This window comes from Streptopelia decaocto, assembly GCF_964273445.1.
Source record: "Streptopelia decaocto genome assembly, chromosome: 13".
NCBI lineage: Eukaryota > Metazoa > Chordata > Aves > Columbiformes > Columbidae > Streptopelia > Streptopelia decaocto.
Window position 1 is genome coordinate 10,379,624 of NC_138668.1, and position 18,365 is coordinate 10,397,988.

Genomic DNA, 18,365 nt, shown 5'->3' on the forward strand with positions numbered 1-18,365 from the left:
ACAAAAAAGTGTTCAAGGTAGAGATAGCAGATGCTTCCATCAGTGCTGTGGTCTTGTTCTTACCTTTTCAAAATAAGATTTTCTCTAAATTGCTCTAAATTCCGTGGGTGATAATAAATCCTTTGCTTTCTGCTAGGGAAGAAGGTGCTGAGTGTTTTTTGTTATCCTGGATATGGGAGACTCTCTGAGCGATTAGAGCAGCTGGTCTGGAGTGCTCAGTGTTTCTTGTCTCTGATCCAGTCACATTAACTTGGGCTTCCTGCTCCATTCTTGTATTTCAGCAATCAACCGAGCAGGTCAAAGCGAAAAGGCCCCTCCAATGAGGACTCAAAGAAAACACAGAAAAGGGCCAAAATGGAGACTAAGGATGAAGATTTGCTGGTTGCTATGGCAATGTCACGCTCTCTGTTGGAGCAAGAAAAGCAGGAACAAGCAAAATCAGTTACAAATGTGAAACCCGTGGCTGCTTTGCCAATCAAATGGAAGCCAGGATCAGGTATGTGTTACAGCGAGTCAGTGTCAAAGCCTGTGTTGTTGGAGCAGTAACGTGGCACAACCTGCTCTTCACTAAAACTTTCCTGTTGGGCATAGGCAGGATGACAGCCTTGCTTCTGTTTCATTAAAGCTGTCAGAGCTTCAGCAGTATGCAGTAGCCACACACAGTAAAGAAAGGCTGCAGGATGTCCATGGATTTAGATTCCCTTAGGAATCTCATGCTTTTTTTCACCAATTGATGTGTTTGAATCTGTAAAATATTCTTAAGATAAGCTGTTGGTTTTTTTTGTCAACTGTGAAGTAAAAAGAAAACCACTACAAGATTATTGTTGTTTCTCCTGCAGTCAATTTTTTTGTTCTTATTCATCGTGCTGCAGCCTGGATTAATGCAGCTTTTTCAGCCTCGTGTCTTATCTCTCTGTTTTCTTTCTGCTGTGGAAATATGTGTATACTACATGCTGTTGAGCACGCGCTTCACCATTTCAGTGTGCAGAAAGGTTTAGAAAGGAAGACGACTGCCAGGGGAGAGTGTTGAGCACTGTATAGCGGGGAGAATTCTCTCTTAATGACACTGCTCAGGTCCTCTCCTGCCCATAAGTAATACCAGTTGGATCTGGGTTTGGGCATTGGTAAGACACAGGATTTCCAGATGGAAGTTGCACTGTGTTCATGTGGGCTGTGGTTTGATATCATCAATGACCAGTATACAGGAAAAGGAGTCCTTCATGGATTTGTTGGCATTTTTCTCTCCCATTTTTGTGAAACACCGTTCCATGGGTCTGGGAGGCAGACTGCAGGGATATCAGTTGCTTCTGTAATGATCAGCTTCTGTAGGGATGTGACAGCTCCCAACAGGCAGCCAAGCAGCGCAAGCAGGAGTCAGTCTGTTCTGGAGTTCATTTTTCCCATGAGGGTGATGTGAGGCTTCAGACTACCTGCAAAAATCTTGGGTTGTTTTCAGCTTGTGGCTGCCTTTTGGTCATCACTGACTACAGCACCTGAAGGAGCTGGCATGTTGAGCTCTATCCCTGTGTGTTCAGCCATTTATTTATTTGAGTTCGTCTTCCTTTTCTTTTTAAAGAGAAAAAGCGGCGTAAAAAAGGCCCGACTGCACCTCCACCGTTGCTGCTTCAGGACCCAGAGAAAGCCCGCAAAAGGATCCAAGAGCGAGTAGCTATGCTGCTTACAGAAGAGGTGGAATTCCCTCCCACCCCTCAGCTCCCCACTAGTAGGATCTTGCAGGATGAACCTGGGAAAGCAGCCTGGCTTTTGCCGTTGCCCAAAACCAGGGAGTGCTTTTTATGGAATTTCAGTGCTCTGACAGGACCCTGTGACCCTGAATCATTCTACACTGCTGCATTAACCCCTCCAATTGTACCTTGGAAGCCTGTGCAGGTGGGATGCTCTTCTGTCCTTGCTCTGATATTTGTGTGCCCTGGTTCACTTGCCCTGTAACCTGTTTCCTCATTTGGTATTTAAATGAGCGATCCCTTGCCTCTGCATACTCATTGCTTGAGACCCTGTTGTCCTCTGGCCTTACACAGTTATGTTTTATGATCTTGAACTTTTATTTCTCCCTTCTGGAGAGGAGACTGAGGCTCATGTTACCAGGCTATTCCTTGAGATTTCAGAAAACAAAACTGATGAGAACAGAGAACACTGAGTGAAGAGACCCCATTTTGCTCGTTTTGCTGCCAGTTTGTCCATGTTTACAGCAGCCTGACTCTTGTTTTCTTGGTGCCTTTCTCTGATTGATTCTAGTATGAGCTTTGCCTCTGTGTTGTACTCAGCAATTATCTGGGTGGAAATTTTAAACTGAATACTGGTATTTGTCTTGCACAGAGGAGAAGGTGGGAATGTCTGGAGTTGTAAAGTGAAGCATTTGCACTTCAGGCTTTCCCTGCACATCCCACTGTCTCTTGGCTCCCATAGAGTTTTGATCCAGTTTTCAGTTCTACTGTTTCATTCTGGTTTTCATCTAGATCTCCTGCTTCTTTCAATGCTCTATATTTTTATAAAAACTACCTACAGAAGTAGACAAAGCTCTTTTAGTCTTATCACACACTTGCTGTCTGAGAAGGATATACCTTCTCTTTCTTCCCTCATTCTTCTCTTGAATAAGTGTTTGATGGTTCTTTTAAAAAACTACTGTGCATATATTTATAAATATTTATTTAATACTTCTTCCCTAGTCAAAGCCCAGAGTTTTTCACTTGATTATCACATGCTAGGGCGGTACTAGAGGGGCTCCATTCTGTTCAGATTTTTGACCTTTCATTCAAGCCAAAAACTGCCAGAGAAGTTTAAAAGTAAAAAGTAGAAAAGCCTTTAAAATCATGGCAAGGGTGTATTTTCCCATCTGATTCTTTCCATTCAGACAAAAGGCTAAACCATTTTTACTGAGAAATAAACAAACAAAAGTGTTTTTATTGGGAAACAGAGACCAAGCCTGGAAAATATCAGCTCCAAGGTGAAAGTTTGATTTAGTTACATGTAACTGCAAAAGCATTTCAGAACTCAGAACAGAAGCACCTGGAGAGATTCAGCTGTGACCGTTGCCAGGCACTCCTGCTATAATGAAATATTGAGGTGTTGGAGCGGGAGAATTTCCACCATCCTTTCTCCCTGCTTGGCAGTTGCCTGCACAGACATGCTCCTGGAGATACCACCTTTTCTGCATTTTCTGTTGTAGTTCCCTTCATTCTGTTCAGACCTCCCTTATCTTTGGAGAGTCCTCCATAAAACTGCAGAGAGCTTTTGCCTCAGAAGCCCTTGTACCTAGGGAATGCTCTGTCATCCTTTACTAAATGCTTCAAAAGTACAAAGTTGAGACTGTACTCTGAGCTCTGCAAATACATAAAACAAGACCTAATTTATTGCTGTCTTATTTCCTCCTCTTTTCATCAGAATCATGAGCCAGAGAATGTTCTGCCGTTAGTGGGATCTGATCAGCCAAAAGTATCCCAGCAAATTCAGCCTGACCTCAGTTCTCATGAGCCCACTTGCACAGAGGTTGGGGGCCAAACTTCCGATGAATCCAAGTCAGGCCATGAAGATGGACAGTTTTTGTCTCACAGCCAGAAGGATGTTCAGACCCTCCAGGACCTAGTGGAGTTGGCCAGGGAAGGACTTACCCTCACTCAGTGGAACGCTGACATTGATCACATTCAGGCAGCGAAGCAGCCAGGTAAGTTCTGACAGTTTCCTGAGCCTTGTCCCCAGTCCCTTCAGTTACACAGAGCCAGACTCTGGCTGTACTAAGTTAGGTGAGCCTTGAGGGCACCCATAGGGTGTTGATGTTGATCCAAGAGGTAATACTGGGCGGGGGAGAACATTTTTCTGCAGTAAGCTTTAGATACAATCAAGCTGATGTTTCTGAAATGATTCATAAACCCCATCATTTAAGAGAATTCCTGGACAGCAGATAACTAATTTTTCTTTTCAAATTCTCTTAAAGATATCAAAGTATTTTCTGCCAGGCATGTTTAACAACTGGGCCAAAATGCTCATCCCAGCTATTTGGACAGTCTTTCTGTTATGTACACTGTCTTTTGAGGTCTTGAGACAATCAGGTGAAAGAGAAGTTTATTTCTGTTGCTCCGCATCCTGTCCTGTGCACTCTGCAGACTAGCGCAGGGCTCAGGCTGTGCAAAATTGATTTCACTGGCTGCAGTAGGGCCTACGAGCATTTGGTCTAGGTTGAAATGTGAATCCAAGATGTGTGCTGCTAGGATGAGACCTTGGCATGTCCCATCCCACTTGTGTCCTACTTTTTATCCTACTGGAGGAAAACTGAAATGTGAAAGCAGAGGAGCATGCTGCATTCGCAGTTCCTCCGTCTGGGTGATTATGGCACGCGCAGATCTGCAGTAGGTTGGTGCTGCCCGTGGCTGAATGGTACTTGTGTGCCACAGCTTGTCACAGCCCAGAGCCAAACCCTCTGATAAAGGCGTGAGGGAGAGGCTGACCCTTCAGCTCAGTCCAGCTGGTTACAGCTGCTGGCTCGGGGAGCTGTCATGGCCAGGATCCTGTCAGGAGTTCTTACATCGCTCTGCCTCACAAAGAAGTTGTATGTGATTTGTGCATTTTCTTCTTTGAGGAAAAGAACTGACTTCCAGTGATATTCCACATAGTGGCTTTGTCCCCCCATCCAAAGAGAAGAGCCTCCTGATGAGCAGCTGTAAAAGAGTAAGGACAACCCTTTTTTCCACCTTTTTTTGGTGTTTATTTAGCACTATAAATAAGAAGCTATTGCATTTGTGCGATTCAAGGAAATATGGAATGTTTCCCGTTCCTTTCCGTAGAAACAAAGAGGTGCTTAAGGTTCACAGTCACTCAGGAGCCATCATGGGCACAGGTGAGATAAGCACACGTGGTGGTATTTCATCGATGCCCACGAGCAGGCCTGTGGATTTTTCAGTGCTTTGTCCTACATATTTGGAGGTGGGGGCTAGGGGTGCAGCAGCACCACATCAGGCGGGGCTCTGCTGTAATGCCCGGGCTATCCAAGAGAAAACCGCCTGCAGCCCAGGAGGGATGGAGCTGCCTCCTCCAGGCTCACAGCCCAGCTACACTGGGTAGTGTGGAGCTGTTCCTCCTCTGTCACCTTCCTCTCCACGCTGTGCCTTGCAGTGGATTGGCTGACTCACACTAAATTCTCTCATTTGGCGTAAAAGCCTGATAGATGATGTGGAATGCTGTGAGGTCCGTGGAAGATGAGCATTTGGTTGCTGCTAATGTGAGATTTTTAAAAGGTTTTGTATAGAAAATCCTCAATTCTGGGAACACAGAGGATCTAGCTTGAAAACCAGTGTGCTCTCTATGGCGACTAGATGAAGAATACAGGCTAGTAAGTCACAGATGATTTTTTTTAATCAAACCAGTAGTGTTCTGTAGATCACATCTTACCCCCAGATGCACCAGTGGATGTGTAAAGCCCCATGGATGTATTATCAATTTTCTTCAACTGAAGTGCATGTAAAAACACTCTTAATTCAATTTTCCTACGAGTGTCATCCACTTTATCTGTTGAAACCTATTATCTTTGGTTTGATAATAATCATGCCATGAAAGCAAGTAGCTTTTGATGCCAGATAAATTTTGATGCCTTGAGAAAGCACATTCATATGGTGCTAATAGAATTAAGAGGCTTCTAAAAGGAGACAATTTTGTGAAGTAGGAATCTACTAAACTTGATTACCCCAGCTACTTGTTACAGAAACTCTAGATATTCTTTGGGGGTATTAAAAAAAATTCTTAGCAGGAAAAAACTTCATGTTTTAGATACTTCTGAGCCTATTAAACTAGAAGCCTTTAGCAATACAGAAACTGTTCTGATACTGTTGTTGAAACTTAGGTGCTGCCAGCAAAACCAGTATGATCATTTTTTCAGATTTAGTTTGATCCCATTATAGATTTCCTGAGCAAATGAAGTGTTGTTGAAGACTTGGATTGCCAGTGGGAGAGATTTGTGCTTTATATAAGCACAGTCACTGTGTAACCAGGTACAGCAAATACATTTGTTGCATTGGTAACGCATCCCCCCTCTCATGCTTAAGACCCTTGTCATGTCTGTGAGGTCCAGTCTAGCTGGTCTCAGTAGGAGAGAGTGTTCTGGTGTGTTCTCTGGCAGGAGCACATGCCCACTTGGAGCTGTCTTCAGACCAGTGCATTCGCTTTGCACAGAGAATGGTGCAGCCAGGAGGTTTCTAGCCTTGTTTAATTTCCCTGTTCTCGATTCATAATTTTAGCATCAGCAGGAAAGCTGTTCTGGGCTTGCTGCCTGGAACGTGGCATCAGGAGTCTGTGTTTGCTGGCTTCCTGAGGTACTGTCTTGCAGGTATCCTACCTGCCAAGAATAAGAAAGCAAGAAGGATCAGATTAGTTTCCAGACTAAGCTTCCTGTCTTCCCCTTGGAGATCAGTCCACACCACTGCCATGACACACAGAATCTTCTCTAGCCCACCTGTGAAGGCCTGGAAGAAGCGTTCTGGTGTGGGCTGCTGTTTTGGTGCTAATTAGTGTTGGCTGCCTGCAGACGCATGCTGGAGCAAGTAGAAAGGTTGGGTTTCCACAGGCCACTGACCTAATGTAGAAAGCTGCTAATAAAATAGAGCTGTGTTGTTCCAGGTGGAACTGCATCTCACGCAGATGTTCACTGGAATAAAACTTGCAGTTCCTCAACTCTGCAGTAGGTTTGAAAAGCACAGGGTCAATGATTAGTGTGTTAACTATAAACTGGTTTACACTTACAGTCAGACAGCCTCTCAGCTGTGAGCTGAGGGTATTTCACATGCTTCTCTGAAGCACCGGCCGTCTCCAGGGGCGCACCACTTGCTTAGGGAGATCTGAGCTTTAGAAGATGGCCTGGCGTGGGTTCGTACTGGGAGCAGCTCCAGAGCAGAAACTGTGTTCATCACTGCTGTCCTTGGCAGCGTAGCCCAGGCCTGACCTTACCATCACCTGTAACAGGTAGTTCAGTCAACCAGCCCTCTCCAAAACTCCAGCTATGGGTTATAAAATGATAATAGAAATTATGCTTCTTTTTTATAATTGAGTGGAATTTTCAAAAGGAGTTTCAGTAACATGCACATGAATTCCTTCGAACTAGACACCTACATTAGTTTAATTCTGTGTGGGCCCCTTATTGCAGAGCTGCTCTTCTCAGCTGTCATTGCCAGACAGTGAATGAGAGAAGAAAGGTTCATCACCCCATCTCTGTGTCTTCCTCTAATTATAGTGAAGTTCAAGTCTGTCAAAGTGGAAATTACAGTTTCCTAAAAATGTGGTGGAAGGCAGCAGATCAAGAGGCCAGCTGCAGGCAGTGGCTAGACCACATCAGGAAATGGTGTGGTGAAGATTTGAGGGTGATAATGTGCTGTAATACAAGACAGCACAAGTACAGTAGAACACAACACAACTGCCCTTTCTTTACAATTACCACTGTGAAAAAGTGGAGGAAGCTAAAGCCAGAAATATCTGTTAGACTTGTCTGCTTATTTGTCATATGGAAGACATGAAGTTGATAATGCTGATTATCTTCAGAAGGCAAAGGCAGTGTATCCAGAGCGGGGCCCACAGTACAGCAGTGCTGATAAACTGGGTTATTCCCTTCTTATTTTTCAGGTAAATGTTTGGCAGGTATAACCTAACTTCTGTTTTTGTGTTCCTTCTGTGTTCTAGACCTCTCTCAGGTTGCTGGCTGAAGATTTCAGTGCAATGGTCAACAACCCCCACTTAAGTGATGTCCAGTTCCAGGTGGACTCTGGGGAAGTCCTTTATGCCCACATGTTTGTGTTGTACGCACGGTGTCCACAGGCCGTTCAGATTGTAAGTATCGCTGACACACTTCCCTCCTCTCCTTCAGGAAAGCCCACACTGCGCACACCTGTAATCCTGTAACGCAGCAGAATCGGCACAGACCACTGCTGGGCCTGACGGCAAGTGCCTCTGGATCTGCAGTGGGTTTTCAGCTTAGGAAACCAGAATTTTGACAAAGTGGTGGAAAATGTGGTACTTTATCTGGCGAGACTGTGGGCAGGCAAGGACCCTTCCTTGCATTCTGCCCATGAGCAACAGAGGAAGCTTCCTAAGTGCTTTTTGCCCTTGAATTTTTGTACCTGTGCAAATGCAGGCTGCCTTGTCCATCTTTGTGTACCTGCCCGTCAGCCAGGCTGGGAAGCATGAGTATGGAATAAAGAGATTCTGGGAAGTTCTTGAAAATAACCTACACAGAGGTTTTGTCACTCTGAGTTGCTTTGGAGGTAACGGCACTGAACGGTGCTTTTTGCAAGGTTAGGGAGGTAGTTTTTATGTTCCCAGAAGCATTTTGGGTTGAATAGTTCCCAGCCTGCTCCTCTGTAGTCTCGTGTTGGGCCAGTGAAAAGCACTGAGCCTGAGATTTGAACTCTTCACAGAGCTGCTGCCAGTCTGCACAGCCAGCTCCTTAACAACAGAAGCTTTCTTTAACGCTGCCCTTTTGGAAATAGTGGAATTAGTTTTATCCTCATTTTATCTTGGTGGTAGTTTCCACCCAAGGTGACTCAGGGTATTTCTAAGGTGTCCATGAAAGTTTGGGGAGGGGGAGCAAGTTCATGTGAGCCATACAGCAGTCTTAATGTGAAAATTTTTAAGGAATCTTCACAGCCATTAGCAAATGTGCGTGTGCCCAAGAATCAAGTGACTTCAAAAATGGTTGAGTTAGCCACATTCTCCTTTATTTCCTTGCAGCTCTGCCTGTCTTCAGCGTTCCCATCCACTGTTTGCATGGGCAGGAATCATTTGTGTGGGTAAAGCTGTGGGATTGGCCCCATGCTGTATTTTTGATTCCTGCAGAGGATTGTTTTCCTGTAAGCCCCACCTGCAGAGCAGCATTTCATTTTATTTTCTGTATAGGTGAGAGAGTGCTCTTCTTTGTTGTTTTTTGGTTAGAAAGAGACAGTGATTAGTCAGAGATTTCTTCAGAGCTCCTGTTTTATGTGGCATCTCCTGACTTTCTGAAGAGAGTTTCAGATAGCACAAAACATGATTTGGCTGCAAAGGAAGTGAGACTTCATTGATACATTTTTGCCAAAACCTGAGATCAGGTTGGACCCAAACAGATAATGGTCCAGTTCAGTGCAGTACTATTTTGTAAGGTGTCTCCTTTCCTGTGAAACACCAGGAGAACTGGAGTTTTGGCAGTGCACCAAGAGCAGGTAAATTCGAAACAGAGGAAGCTCACTTGTAGAGAGGTGTAAATAACTCCGGAAATTGTGCTCTGGCAAGTAATTTGATTCCAAAACTAACTGGAGAACTCTAAGACCATCTTTCAAGTGTGTGACTAAAACAATGAGTCAAACTTAATCCAAGGTAGCCGCTGTAGGGTCAGGAAGGAAGTGGCCTGTTCCATATGAAGCTCTGCATAACTGGTCATCTTAGCTTCCCTCTGAGGCACCACGTCCTGGGGTAGGGTCCCAGGGTAGGACAAATTAAAGGAATAAGCTGATGGGAACGAGAACATTGGTGGTGTTTTTCCTTTACCAGCAAATGGACTTGGTTTGCTTTCCTCCCACCTCAGGTTCACAGCCAAGGGTTCTTAGTAGAGGAGGATGGGAATGCACAGACACGCCGTGTGCTGCTGAGCGACGTGACAGGAGAGGCGGTGTGTGCATTCCTGCGATACCTGTATGCTGCTGATGCTGACATCCCTGCTGGGGTGCTGCCCCAGGTCGGGGATCTGGCTGCCAGGTTGGTATCATGAGCCTGTTTTGGATCCCCTCACACTTTCAGACACATAGACCTCTCAACCTGGTGGCTTACAAATTCCATAGTCCTCTGCTTACACATTATATGAGACTTGAACTTAAGAACATCCTACCTTCATATTTTCCATTAGTGTCTCCTCAAGTTCTATCTATGTGAGATTTTCTGTGTTCAGTAAACACTTAGCAGACTTTTGCCAAGAGTTTTGTCTCAGGATGTTTATTGACAACTGATGATGATGATGAGCATATCTTCTATATGTGATTCTCAAAGCGTTGCACTAGTGACACACTTATCTGAATAGCACTTGCAGAATGTATCGGCTGCACAGAATGCTAACATGTTGTGTCTGCCACACTCTTGGTTGTGATCCTAGGTCTCCACTAAGTGAAGAGCTTGAAATAGGAGCAGTTGCTGAGGTACAGGGGGAAGTGGTTGGGTCTTACCAATATGTATGTACAGGGGTGCCCTATCACTCCAAAAAGCCATGAAGCTTGCACACGACAGACATCATCCAGCCCCAGCCATGCCATGGGGCTCTCACTAGTGCAACTGGCAAAGGGGATCCATTGTAGTCATATAGCTGTTAAATCTCAAACATAAAAAAGGAGAAGTGAGCCTGATACTTTCATGTGAGTGACACCTGGAAAAGGGAATTCCAGATTTTAGGAGTATACTGGGTCTTGGCCATCTTAGGAAACAAGCATCCTCATGCAAGTGCTTTACAAGGCTCACAGGAGTGATCAGGCAGCCAAATGGTGAAGAAGTACTGGAGGAGGAAAATACTAACATTACTATTATATCCTTGCAGGTTTGGTGTGAGGGAACTGATCGCAGAATGTGAAAACAAAACTGGAGACAGTCAGGTGTCTTCCGGAGTAGATTCAGAAGATGATCTTATCTCTGTGAGGGATGACAAAGATTGTGAAGACAGAGCTGAGAACTTCCAAGACCTCTTGAAGTCAGTGTGGGTGGGTGAAGATGAGGAAGAAGGAGCTATGCTGAACCCTGAATGCCAGAAGGAAGATGACAATGGAGTGGGTGAACAGGAACTGGAGGAAATCTATGAGTTTGCTGCAACTCAGAGAAGGATGGTTCAAGGTGAAATAGAGATGAGCGAAGGAACAGACTGCAGCATCTGCAGTGATACTGAGGCAGACCAAGGTATAAACCAGCAGACTGAGGAGGAAGAGGTAAAGACGTCTGAATCTGCTTCAATAAGCAACAACTTCAAAGATCTGAAGGACGACAATGATGTGCAAAGATTGAGGTGCGACTCGTCTGCACAAGAGAAAATGCAGAATATAAATAGGTGCAAGAATGTGAGTGCTCCACAGGCCGCTTTTGTGCCTCACCACAGTGAACCTCAAAAGTGGGACACGGCATCCCATGGTGCCACTGCTAATGAAGGAGAGGCTGTTAGGAGATGTGAAGGTGCAAAGGATTCCAAGTCATCTCAGGTCTCACACAATGGGGCAGATCACTGTGAAAACCAGTTTCCCAGCTTCCACGGTCACGCTGATACAAATGAAAGTTATGAACACTTGTTTTCTGCAACTCAGGGAGCTTACTGTGAGCCTTCTCCAGTGAAAGAAGTTATCAGAGAATCGGGAAAGGCTCCTAGTGAAGAACACGGCAATGTTAATGATTCATTTCTGTACAGCAAGTCACAAAAAGAGCTCTCTCCACATAAGAATGGGGTTTATGTGAGTCCTTCTCCCAAACTTTATGATGTGCCCCTTTTTCCTGCTGTTGGCTCTTCGCCTGCATCTCCAAAATCAGACAGAGAGTTTGCCAGAGAACATGTGTCAACACCAAAGCAAAACAAAAAGGAAGAATCATTCCTAACTGATGACGTACCCTTTCAGAAAGCCAACGAGCTGGATACCGCATCAACAAATGACAAGACCATTTCTCCAGCAGAGCTTCCCAACATTGATGTAAACAAGCATACATATGTCCCTGTGTTGTCATCACCCGTCATCAGAACTCAGGATGCCGCAGCTCAGGGGGACAAGGAGGGTGATGTTATTGTTTTATCTTCTGATGATGAAATGGAGTTACAAGAGCAGTCACCAGAATCAGGCTCTGCTCTGAAAGAAATGGAAATCCCTGAGCAACTGAAACGTGTAAACATAGAACGAGGTCCTGAGACACCAAAACCTGAACATAACTCACCAGTCACTGAAACAGAGCAGAAATCAACCCAGGTCTCAGGTGGCATTACAGGTACAGTGCATATAGGTAATGATGTAAAGATGTCCACTGAGTTGCCGCTCAGCAGACAAATAGATGCTTGTATGGAGATCAAACAGAGTCAAAACCTGAGCCCTGCAAAAAGTCTCAGTCATGACATGTCTGCAGGTACAGACAGCTCCTGGCTAGTGCCAGACACACCAGTTCTGAGCAAAAGCAGAAGTTTCTCAACACAGACTCGGGTCACAAGTATTAATTCTTTAAAGAGTCCAGAAACTAAACTGAGCACAAAGGACTTAGCAGCAGGTAACAGTAACCATGAAATGCCTGGAAATTTAGCAAAAGCTTGTGAAACAATGTTGTCAAGCAAACATTTGCCTATGGAGACCTCAGCCAGTGAAATGAGCCCTTGCAGCAGCCCAGCAGCAGGATCATTTTCCAAGAACACCCCACCCGTTTCTCCAGTGGATCCAGTTCTCCCCTCCCCTGGCCGCACAGACATAAAAAGCAAGTGTGCCAATATCTCATTTTTATCCCAACCTGTGCCTCCATGCCATGAGCAGTCATTGGAAGATAAAACAAATACCAGTGTGGTTGAGATAGAAGACAGTGACAAGGAAATAAGTCTGCCTTCTGTGAGCAGTAGCGTCTTGCTTTGTGAGGAGCCCCCAATCCCTGTTGATGACTGCTGGCATGTTGATTGTCTGTCACCTGTCAGAGGAACCAGCCAGGACTCCAACCAGGTCAGCCGTGCAACGACCAGCACTGCCAGCAGCCCCAAACCCGGCTCTTTGCATGACCAGTGGGAGAGCCCAGTCCACACACACGAAATCAAGGGCAGTACCCCTCTCCGAGAAAGTGCTGCTGGCAGAAGAACAACTTTGCTCCATCTTGAAAAGAGTCCTATTGAGGCATGTTCATCACTGGGCAGCAGAGCAAGTTACCTGAACTCCAGACTCTGGGATGATTGGAATGGAGAAGAGGAAGATGAATTCCCAGAGATGCTTCCTCTGTCCCAGAGGTTGTCAACTGCAGCAGGTGCCTGTCAGACAGATCCTGTAAAGACTCCCGGTGAGCACTTGTATGGATACCAGATTCATTGAATTAGGTTAAATTACTTTCATTTTAAGTGGTCATCTTGCCTGTGGTTCACTTGATGCACTGAAAGGGTCCCTGCCCGTGGCCAGGCTTCATGCATGATTTCCGGCAAAACTGCTGATGCTCTGGGCCGCCTTCCCACGGCCGGGCCTGGGCCCTTGTAAGAGGCTTCTGGGTGCCCAGCACATGTCCTTGTGTACCCTCTTTCGCTGAAAATAAGACAGGGTCTTGTAATAAGTTTTGGAGCAAAAATTAATATTTTTTTACATGTATAAATGTCTGGCCACTGTTTAAATTGACTTTTTTTAATGAACTGTAACTAGGGTTTATATTTTGAGCATCCTGAAAAATCATGCTAGGGTTTCTTTTCGGAGTAGGTTTTTTTTCTGGGGAATAGGGTAGTTCCTTCCATCAAAGACCAGTAATTGATCTCATAGTATCTAATTAAATATATTAATTATGCCATACTAACTGATTAGTCTAACAAGTGTTTAGAACATGATGTGTGAGACTGTGCTTCACCAGTTAATTGGTATCATTAAATCAGTATCTAACTCAGGAGCCCAAGAGCTTGACTTGCTCAGTTTCTCCTGAAAGTCTCTATTATGAAGTTTAACTTCCTGGGAGCAGAACTACTTTACAGAATTCAGTAAATCTGGTTTTTTTTTAACTCTGCCTGTTCTAACAAAGCCCTGAATGGGCTTCATATTCAGATGGGACATATGTCTTAATTTAAGCTCTTTTCTGATTTAAAATCAATAAAAAACAAGTATCCCAGTTTAGAAAAAAAACCAAACTGTTGACTGTTCTGCCCAATATAAAACTGAGTAATGATTAGAAGAGCTTGTAGACTAACAGTGCTATTTAAACAATTCTTGTATAATATTAGAGTATCTGCCACTAAGAAGGGAAGATATCAGCCATTTTAAGTCCTTTCTGTACTAATCCTGCTCATGGTAATTTCATTCTACTGCAGAACCTTCCTGTCAGGAGAACGACAAGCCTCCCAGCACTCCAGTGACACCAATGCCACATTACTCCATGATGGAGACCCCACAGCTGAAGAAGGAGTTGAGCAGGTTAGCATTACTTTCATGAGTACTTCTCTTTATGAGCAGCAACTTGCTGGCAGGTGGTATGAAAGAAAGCTGCTGGGCTGAACTGGAGACCTTGGTGAAGGTCCAGTCAGTGTTTTTTGAGGTCACGTCACACTTTTCCAGCTGACCACTGCACCTCCCAGCCTGAGCCCTTTCCTGAGCTGGGACAGTGGAAGGTGCAGCGTTATCTTTACCTAAGCTCCCACCTTTCTCTTTCAGGTTTGGAGTTCGTGCTCTCCCAAAACGCCAGATGGTTTTGAAGCTGAAGGAGATATTCCAGTATACTCACCAGGACATGGACTCTGACTTTGAGGATGAAATCCCATCTTCCCAGCCTCCCCTGCAGAAGTCCCCGGCCAAATGCCCCAGGCAGCCAAAGGCAGCCCGGACTGCTAGTGGAAAGCGGGCCGCTGCCTCGAGGGCTGTGACCAAAAAAAAGCAGGTTGCTATGGCTTCTTCAGTGGTCCCTGTGGGGAGGGATGATGGTGACCTTGTTGGATCCTGTGAAACAGGCTGTCCAGCACCCAAGAAGGGAACTAAAAGGACAAATCACCCAGAAGGAGCCAAAGAGAAGAAAAAGTCATCTGCATCTCCAGAGAGATGGTCTCTTGCAGCTGATGGTGAGGAACCAATGCCCTCAGCATCTCAGGAGTCTGCAGTTTCTTCAGAGGATGGAAGCGACATCTCTTTTGGTTCACAGAGGTAAGGGAACAAAGTACTAAAAAAACAGTCAGTGGTGCAGGACAGAGATGAGCTAGGAATGTGGCAGAGGTGAGCGTCCATGTGGCCTGCAGTGGCCCTGTCACTTCCTTGGGCGTGTCATTTGAAGGTCAGCACGCTTCAACAAGAGAAGTAGGCTTTGGGTTTTTAGTCTAATTCCCGGTGAGCTATTCTCAGAACACAAAAGTTCTTGTGGCTGCCTGTGGGCAAGGCTCAAACCTGGCATGCCTGGTCTCTGCAAGTCAGAGCGACAAGGAGAGGACGGCACAGCACTACGCAGTGCGGCGGCAGTAGGAGCTGTGGGTGTGGAGCAAGGAATGCCAGACAGCTCGGGGCTGTGTCAGCAGGACTGGTGCTGTTGCTCTGCGATGGGCAAGTTTGCAGAGCACGTGGCATGTTTTCCTGCACTCATTTTGTGGATGCTGATATCAGAGAGTTTGTGATCCCACAGAGGGTAGTCACAGGGGTTGGCACCAAGGGCTTGGGGAGCTCTGGTGCTGTCCTTGATGGGCTGTTCTTTCCTTCATCTCTGGTCTACTTGATCTTGCTTTTAGTTCTTTCATTAATGAATTTGAAGCCTGTGCTTTTGCATCTGAGGAGGAAGAAGAGGAGCTTCCAGCATCTCAAGCAGCAGCTCGGGAAGAAGAAAAGATGGAGGCTGTAAGGTGCTACATCCGTTCAAACACTGCCCTATACAACAAGATTCTCTTTTATGAACCAATTGAGCTGGCTGCACTGCATGCAGAGCTGAAACAGAACGGCATTAAAATTTCCAAGGCAAAGCTGCTGGACTTTGTAGATGCTCACTGTATCACATTTACCACAGCTGGAGCCCGGAAAGAGAAAGAACAGAAGAGAAAAGGGAACAAAAAAAAACAGAGGAGACGATACTGAATGGAGCCTGCTCCTCCATCCTGAAAATTTCGTAGATGGAGGCCTTCTTGATAAGCTGGAAACCCCGTTCCAGGCTGGTGCTAGCAGCGGTGCTGTGATCGGCGGGTGCGCTGCTCCTCCTTGTGGCCTGCTGTCCGGATGACAAGCTGCACAGTGGGTCTGAAGGAGCTCCCGTTCCCTGCCCTCTGCTCCCAATTGCACAAACTTCTCCAGTTGCTGTCCTGCCTTCAGCATGGGGGTCATCTGGAGCCTTTTTTTTACCCCCCATTTTCCTCCTGTGCCTTTTCTTTCCATTTTTCTAATGTTTTAGGTCCCCAAGTTTTCTTTATGTTGGTGCTTCCCTCAGTGACACTTGCCAAGACCTTTTCTCTGGCCTTGGGCTGTGAAGTGCTTCACCCTTCATGTTCCAGTGTTCAGTACAATAACCTGCCTGCAAGAAACCAATCCCTTCTCCCCTGTGTAAAGCGCTGGTGTTTAGAGCCCAGTGACTTCCATCTTCATTTCTTCAGCACAGGATTTGCCCTGCTGATTGTTAAGGCAGGGAGCACTGTGGAAATCCAACGCCTTTCTTCTGTCCTTGGTCCAATTTGCAATCTGCTTAAAAACCTAAATCTGTGTTTCTTAAATGGCTGCAAAACAGCAGAGGTGTTTTTGTAGTCTCCTTGTGACACCAGATGTCATGTGAAAGCCCTCTGGATTCGAACTTTCCATTCTGTATGTTCACTTGGATGCTGCATCTGTCTTAAAGATACCGTCTGCTCCATTTTCTGAGCACCTTTACCTTGTCCGCGTAGCTTGAGTGTCTCCTTGACAGAGATGTTTTTTCAGAGTGTTATAATGACCGATGGATCTCTTCAGCACTTCTTATTAATATAATGTGATCTAAACCCACTTTTCTGGTCCGTCTTATTTCCAAAATGACTGATCTTAGGTTGTAAATTGTCTGGGCCTCCTGGGGGAGTCTTGGACCCTAAATTGTCATCTTTTATGTATTGACATTCACATCATCATCTGACTTTTGTCTGTTCTGGCAGTTCTGAGTCTGCAAAGAGTCTCACTCAACAAAATGGACACAACACTTCGAAAGATAAGCCAGACTTCTGAATGTATTTATATATTTGGAACATACAAACATTTTTCTATTTTTGATACAGTATGTCCTTGGGTTTATTTGATTTATATCTGCAATAAACAATTTGGAAGGTACTAATGATAAGCTATAAGTAATGCCTTATGGCAGGCTCCGGGGGGGGTTGTTTCTAAACAGCAACGTTGGGTCTAGTCGAGAGCAGTAGAGTCTGCAGTCTGTGCCCACGCAGCTGAAACCTTGAGCAGAGAACAGGAGGAAGAGTTGTCACAGGCACTGAGGGGACGAGGAACAGGAGAAACCACCTGGCAGCAGCTGACGAATGGTGGATTGCTGCCTGGATAGAGAGGAGCTGCCCGGTTCATCGGGGCTGCGCAGCACAAAGGGACGGGAGGGCTGGGGGAAGGTGTGGGGGCTGCGGGAAGGGGAGGTGGGTGACTGCTGGGGAACCTCCTCTGTCAGGTGTCATGGCACATGTAATGTTGGGCACCTCCTAGCAAAGCCTTCTGCCATCTCTGGGGAATTTGGGATGGTTTTCTTCCCTGCCAGTCACATCACTTTTCTTTCCCCACCTTCTTGTGTAAGAGCTGCCAGGATACGACTTTGTTACATGGAAAGGACAAGGCTTGCCTTAAGTGGCATTCTAGGAAATGTTGTTTCCCTCATTGTACCAAGTATTTATCTCTGAAGTACACACCTCATACAGGGAAAAAGCTTTCGTCCTACTTATACCAGTCTTAATACAGGAAAATAAATAAGGTCTGTTCCTGGCTTTTTTGCTCTGTTTTTAGCTAAGACATATTTATGATCAAAGATTTTGTAATCGATTCTTTAGAACATCTTAACCTTCAATGAATCCAGCATCGCAGTTCAGTGGATGTAAATTACAATCATTCAAATAGCATTGTGTCATTAAAAAAATATTTAGCATGTTATGAAAAAAAATCTGAATTTTAGTCACTGAAATGCCTCTGTCATCCTTAAACCTTGTAACCGGCAGTCTTTGCCTAACGTGGAAAAAATCTGTGCTGTCAGGGTTTGGAGGTGACCGCTTTGCAGAGGTTTGCCTCGATGCTTCCTTGTTGCTGAAGCTGACAAAATGAGATGTTTCTTGTAGCTAAAACTCTTCTCAGATGATGAGAAAAGGATTTAAAATCTTCTACAGCCTTCAAGACCACAAGGACATATCTGACACATGCTACAAATTATCTGAAAGCAATTATTCACTCGCCTGCTTCATTTATCTGTAAGCAAAGCGTGCCTCCCCAAGCTAGCGCTGCTGTTGCCATCTGCCAGTGATAATGTGTTGCCACAGTTCCATTTGTATATATTTCTGTGTTTTCTTTCCTTCCTCATGCAGGTTCATTTATCTTAGAAAATACATTGTCATCATTTTTTATTTCCAACTGTGTAGTAACAGCTATCAAAATATTTTGATACTTCTGTTTGTGGTAACACTTCCAAGGCTGCAGGAAAAAAAAAAGACCTTTTTCAACTGAGGTGTTGGTTTTTAAGTAAGAGGAAGGAGCAGATAT

At 45.1% G+C, this 18,365-nt stretch overlaps 1 protein-coding gene across 7 annotated transcripts in view; it reads left to right on the top strand.

Moving 5' to 3' along the window:
* The window catches only part of SLX4 (SLX4 structure-specific endonuclease subunit), a 30,224-nt gene extending 13,275 nt beyond the window's left edge, over positions 1-16,949 (top strand). For 5 of the 7 annotated variants that reach the window (XM_082064160.1, XM_082064159.1, XM_082064161.1 and 2 more), the window contains 10 exons: positions 282-496; positions 1,577-1,890; positions 3,403-3,682; positions 4,595-4,683; positions 7,678-7,824; positions 9,554-9,723; positions 10,550-13,005; positions 14,009-14,111; positions 14,349-14,831; positions 15,404-16,949. In XM_082064160.1, the coding sequence (XP_081920286.1) occupies positions 282-496; positions 1,577-1,890; positions 3,403-3,682; positions 4,595-4,683; positions 7,678-7,824; positions 9,554-9,723; positions 10,550-13,005; positions 14,009-14,111; positions 14,349-14,831; positions 15,404-15,743 (4,597 nt within the window). In that variant the 3' untranslated portion in view covers positions 15,744-16,949. The remainder of the gene's footprint in view (positions 1-281; positions 497-1,576; positions 1,891-3,402; positions 3,683-4,594; positions 4,684-7,677; positions 7,825-9,553; positions 9,724-10,549; positions 13,006-14,008; positions 14,112-14,348; positions 14,832-15,403) is intronic. The other 2 variants (XM_082064164.1, XM_082064165.1) reach the window with 2 other exon arrangements.
* Positions 16,950-18,365: the final 1,416 nt, after the last annotated feature.